The sequence below is a fragment of the Crocodylus porosus genome, unplaced genomic scaffold (genome assembly GCF_001723895.1).
Source record: "Crocodylus porosus isolate Cpor-Errol unplaced genomic scaffold, CroPor_comp1, whole genome shotgun sequence".
In the NCBI taxonomy this organism is placed as follows: Eukaryota; Metazoa; Chordata; order Crocodylia; family Crocodylidae; genus Crocodylus; species Crocodylus porosus.
In genome coordinates, this window is record NW_017728931.1 from 37,076,365 (window position 1) to 37,081,374 (window position 5,010).

The 5,010-nt window shown below is 46.5% G+C and overlaps 1 protein-coding gene across 2 annotated transcripts in view; it reads right to left on the reverse strand.

Annotated features, from left to right (window-relative positions):
* IPO8 (importin 8) overlaps positions 1 to 3,391 on the reverse strand; it is a 74,293-nt gene extending 70,902 nt beyond the window's left edge. Inside the window, exon 1 of one of the 2 annotated variants that reach the window (XM_019544613.1) lies at positions 3,235 to 3,391. In XM_019544613.1, the coding sequence (XP_019400158.1) occupies positions 3,235 to 3,318 (84 nt within the window). In that variant the 5' untranslated portion in view covers positions 3,319 to 3,391. The remainder of the gene's footprint in view (positions 1 to 3,234) is intronic. The other variant, XM_019544612.1, reaches the window with a different exon arrangement.
* Between the last annotated feature and the right edge of the window lie 1,619 nt (positions 3,392 to 5,010).

The following is a 5,010-nucleotide window of genomic DNA, read 5'->3' on the forward strand; positions in this document are numbered from 1 at the left end:
TTCTAACTCACTTTTGTAACAAGAAGCCTGCAAAAATACTGGGGCTTTTTCTACTAAATTCCACAATCTCTAGTAAAGCAGAAACAGATTGTAAGCTTGCCTCAAAAATCCATGTTTAAAAACTACTGTTAATAAACACTTTTGAAAATCTGAGACTCACACCAGGACCCTCAGTCACAACTGTATTATAGCAACTTTCACTGGTGAAATCTTTCACTCGATGATCTCAAAAATCTTTAAAACTTCCTGAACTCATGGTAGAGGTTATATCTAGTTGGTCTAATAAAAGATATTTGCAAAAAAAAGGTCTTTATCTGCAAGATTTTGGGCACACACTCTTCTTCAGGCATAGGAGAATGCAAAGATTATAAAATTTCTCTTAGGTGGAAATAAAAATTCATATTTCACAGGAGAGCTGCAGTAAAAATCTCTTGGTTGGAAAAGTTCATTTTGTGCCAATTAGGCTCAGATATGTTAGAGCAGTCTATTTACCTCAAACTTGTCTTGATGGCAAGCAGGAAGTTTAATTATGTTTCCTTCTGGTTATGTTGTTTCATATTTCATAGGAGGATGGGTGATGGAAGGCTCTCCTGGGCAAGGAATTTCTCTTGTGTTGAAGCAGCTCTGTGAACATGCAAATTTAGCTCGAAAACAAAAGGCATGAGGCAAGGGTGCCAACTTTCAGGTTTCCAGCTGTTGACTTTTGCTTCCTTCTTGTAAAATTATGAAGTTTTCATTAAAAAAAGGCTAAATTTGAATATGAAACAACATAACCAGAAGGAAACATAACCCAACATCCTGCCTACCATCAGACAACTTTGAGATGAATAGACTGATCTAACTTTTATCTGAGCCTAATTGGCACAAAATGAACTTTTCCAACAGGAGATCTTATACTACCTTCAGCTCTCCTGTGAAATATGAAATTTTCATTTCCACCTAGGAGATATGTTACAATCTTTGCAATCTCCTATGCCTGAAGAAGGGTGAATATGCCTGAAAGCTTGCAAATAAGGACTTTTTTTTTTGCAAATATCTAGTTGGTCTAATAAAATATATCACCTCTACCACGAGTTCGGATACCTTTTGCTTGTAGACCAATACAGCTACAACCTGTATCCCTTAAAACTTCCCATAAGCTTTGTGACCTATACATGCAGTAGGTCAATGGCCAAGTCAGGAACAGGATCCAGGAATCCCAAGAGTTACTTGTTTGTTTTAATACTGCCAAACATAGTTGGTTATTGTTGTTTTGGTTCCTGTATGCTGGGCTGCTGGCACTGATTTTTGATAAGGATAAAAGCATTTATTGATGCATTTATTTCTACGGGACTTTAAAAAACCCCAAAAGACTTGGGACGTGTAAAAAAGGAGGAATAAAGAAGGTGGGTGGCAATATCTAATTTGATGTAACCACTTCCAAGAAGAGTCCAAATCTCCAATTCAAACAACAGCTAACAGAACTTGCCAGTTGCTAAAGTGAACTATATTTAACTAATTCAAGAAAAGTTTTTCTAATTGCATGTGCGGATAATGACGCCAAATGCCAAAACTAGCTTTGATTCCTGCTAGCCAAGCCTTATCAGGCTGAAATGATCAGTAAGTCCCCAAAGGTAGCTTTTTAAAAACACAAATTCAAAACCGAAATCATTCTCCAATAGGAGCTACCACATGACCTATTAAAATACTCATCTTGCAAGGAGAAAAAAGAAACAAAAAATGTCAACATTAAGGCCACAGGTATAGTTTTAACTGGATGTCCTTGTGCCATTACCAAACCTCATAATAGCATGATCGCTACACTAATCATACCAAATTACCTGTGAAACACCAAACAATTTCCCCAAACTTCATATACACGGATAGTATAACCACCTGCTACGTGTGTTAAGTGAATTCATGAGAACCATTTCCATACAAGCCCACTGTTAGGCTTTCGTGTTATACAGCATCATAAGCTGAACTTTACAGTGTAGTGAAATACTATCTATTGCTTGTTGCCTGGAAAATGTTTTAAATGTGTGATTGCATCTCCTATAATGCACTTGTACAGGGACAAATTAAAGGTATGACTTTTACTGACTGGAGTGTTCAATCCTACAAAATCTGTTAAGAGAATTAAGACACTAAACCTGGTACTGTAGGAACGGGGAGGAGGCTTCCGAAATGGAGCTAGTTGCAGAATCAACACCTTAACTTTCCACCACTGCATGGGAACATTTTGTCACAGCAACCCATTTCACTGGATTTCTCTTAGTTGTGCAGATTTTCCTACTGAACGGAAGGGCTATGTGGACAGTCTTACAGGTGCTGAGGGCCAATCTAGTTCTGCTTTCAGTCTCACCACATGGCATGTCGTGGACTGTCAGCCACTGCTGCAGCACAGCAGGGTGCTTTGAGATCCTTTCACAGGTACCATGGGATATAACGCCACGTTAACAAAATTCACACAATAAACCCAGAGATTTCAAACAGGAGTCCACAGGGTGAAAATCACTCTAACCAGTGGTGGTCCTTCTGAGTGCTCTGCAACTCAAAAAAAAATTGCTCCATTCTTTATCTCCTGCCAAGCTAATAAAAATTCAACAAGAAAAAAAAAGGGTGTGCCAAGAACTGGTGCTTTCCAAAGGTTGCCTCAACTCTAACAAGGGGCGCCCGACAGCCTCAAGAGGTACCGCCAGAGACTGGAAGCAACAGAATGGCCCCAAGATGACAACGCTGCAAAGCACTGAACCCAGCTGGGTGCTCTCTCACCACCCGCTCTGATCAGAAACGGGAGACGCTGATACCGTGTGCTGGGCTCCCCAACATCAAGGCTGTGACGGCTTCAGAGCTTGGTCACAGGGGCCACTGCCAGCCCGGTGAGGCAGTCAGGCACTCGCCAGGCACCAGGAGAGCCCCGAGCAGCGGATGAGGAGGGGGGGAGCTGCCCCCCAAACTCCTCCTCCTGGCTGCATGGTGAGCAATGAGGGGGCAGCAGCAGGAAGACCCACACGGGGTGGGGTGGGGTGGGGCAGGCCAAGGGGAGACCCCCCCCGAACCTCTAGGCAGTGCGTGAGGCAGAGCAGGCAATGGGCAGCTCCAGCCCCCCCGCCGCCCTGGCGGGGGTAGCCCCCCACAAGCAGCCTCCTCACGTCCAAGCAGCTCCCCTCCCCCTGAGGCGCAGCCCCTCCGGGCTGGGCCGGGCGCCCCCGTGGCCGGCGGGGGCAGGGCCTGGCGCCGGGCCCCCCTCACCTGATTGAGCTCATTTTCGGCCGCGATGCGCAGCTTGGGGTCGATGGTGCCCTTCAGCGCCTGGATGATCCTGTTGGGGTCCATGTCCCCGCGGGCGGGCAGCGCTGGGCCGGGAGCCGCTGCTGCCACCCCCCCCGCGAGGCCCCCCAGCGCCGCAGGCACCAGCTCGGCCCCCCCTCCAGGGACCCATTCACCGGTTTGCGACAGCGGCTTGTCGGGCAAGCGCCGCTGCTTTACGGCGCCCGCGCCGGCCTCCGGCTGCTGGAGGTACAGCGGGAGCCGCCATGTTGTTGTACGGAAACGAGGCCGGGAGATGGAGGGGGTTCTTAAGCGGGGCTAGCTTCATGGTTGCCGCCGCCGACCGCCGAGAGTAGCGGGGGCGGCCATGTTGTAGTACGGAAAAAGAGCCGCTGGCTGGGAACAGGCCACTGGGCCGGGCTGCGGGCTGTGGTTGAGCGCATGCGTATAGGGGAGGGGCGGGGTTTTGGCTGCGCGCTGGCTTGCCGCTGGAGTGGGGCGGGGAAGTGAACGCATTTGTATTACACACGCATGCTTATAAATGTGTGTGCGCACATATGTTTGTAATGTACACATATATATAGTATGTGTATTTATATATGTGTATACAATCATATATGTGTATATATAACATTGTGTGTATATACACGTATCACATTTAAAGAACCTTGTCTGCCTACATATAAACATAGATGTGTGCATATATGTATACATATGTGTATGTATAGTTTTATATGTTTATGCACATTCATATATTGATTGTGTATATATATGTGTATAGATAGAGCACAAGTTCGTTCTGTTTTGTTTTTTAATTTTTAAGGAAAACTTTTCGTGTCCCAAGTCAAATCAGCCAAATCAATTACAAATCCATGTGAGTCATTCAAGAATTACATGTGGCCCTGCTACCGGCAAGTATCCTCCACCCCACCTTGGGCTTCAGGTACTTCCAAATCCTTTGGTAGGCATCCTACATGCAGGTTCAAGCCCAGAGGCTTGGAATCTGGATCCCTGTGAGTTTTGCTTGCTCTCAACTACATGGCCGCAGGAGCAAGCTAGAGAGAAGTCTCCCATGTCCATAAAAGCTGCATGTAGCCAAGATCCTTCCACTGAAAGTGAAAGTGCGAGGCTAACTATGTGTTACCTCAGTCAGGGTACTACCCCTTGCCACAATTGTAGCTTTCTCCAGCCAGCATGAAAACCACCTTGGTAGTCATGGTATTTCCCCTGCGAGATAGAGCACAAGCTTTTGTGGGCTGAAGCTCACTTAATCAGATGCTGTGAAAGGATGTGCACAAAGCAGAGTATAAGGAGTAGAGAGAAATTAAAATGTAAAAGGCAAGGGAGAGCCCCCCCAGACTATAACTGTATTCACAGCTGGGTGCCTTTGGGGAGGGATCAGCTGCCCAGAGGCCTAGAAAAGGAAGACAGATGCCATGTCTTGGCTGACCCTGTCCATTTGAGGGTCGAGATGCAAAAACGTGACCATGTGCATTAGAACATGCGACTGTCTGATGCGACTGCATTGGTGAAGCAGCCTGTGAGTGCATGAGAGGAGTAGGCAGCACTGTGGAGTTTGTCAATGTCCTGGCACATGGAACACCCCTTCCTGGAAACAGCCAGCAGCCACAAAAGATGCCTGTCTTGCCATCATTTGGTTTCAGAATCAACATGCCCATTGGAACAAATGAAAGTAGGTCAAAGAGACTGGGGCTTTGCCAGCATGGCTACTCCCTGGTATATGAGCAAGCATTCAGC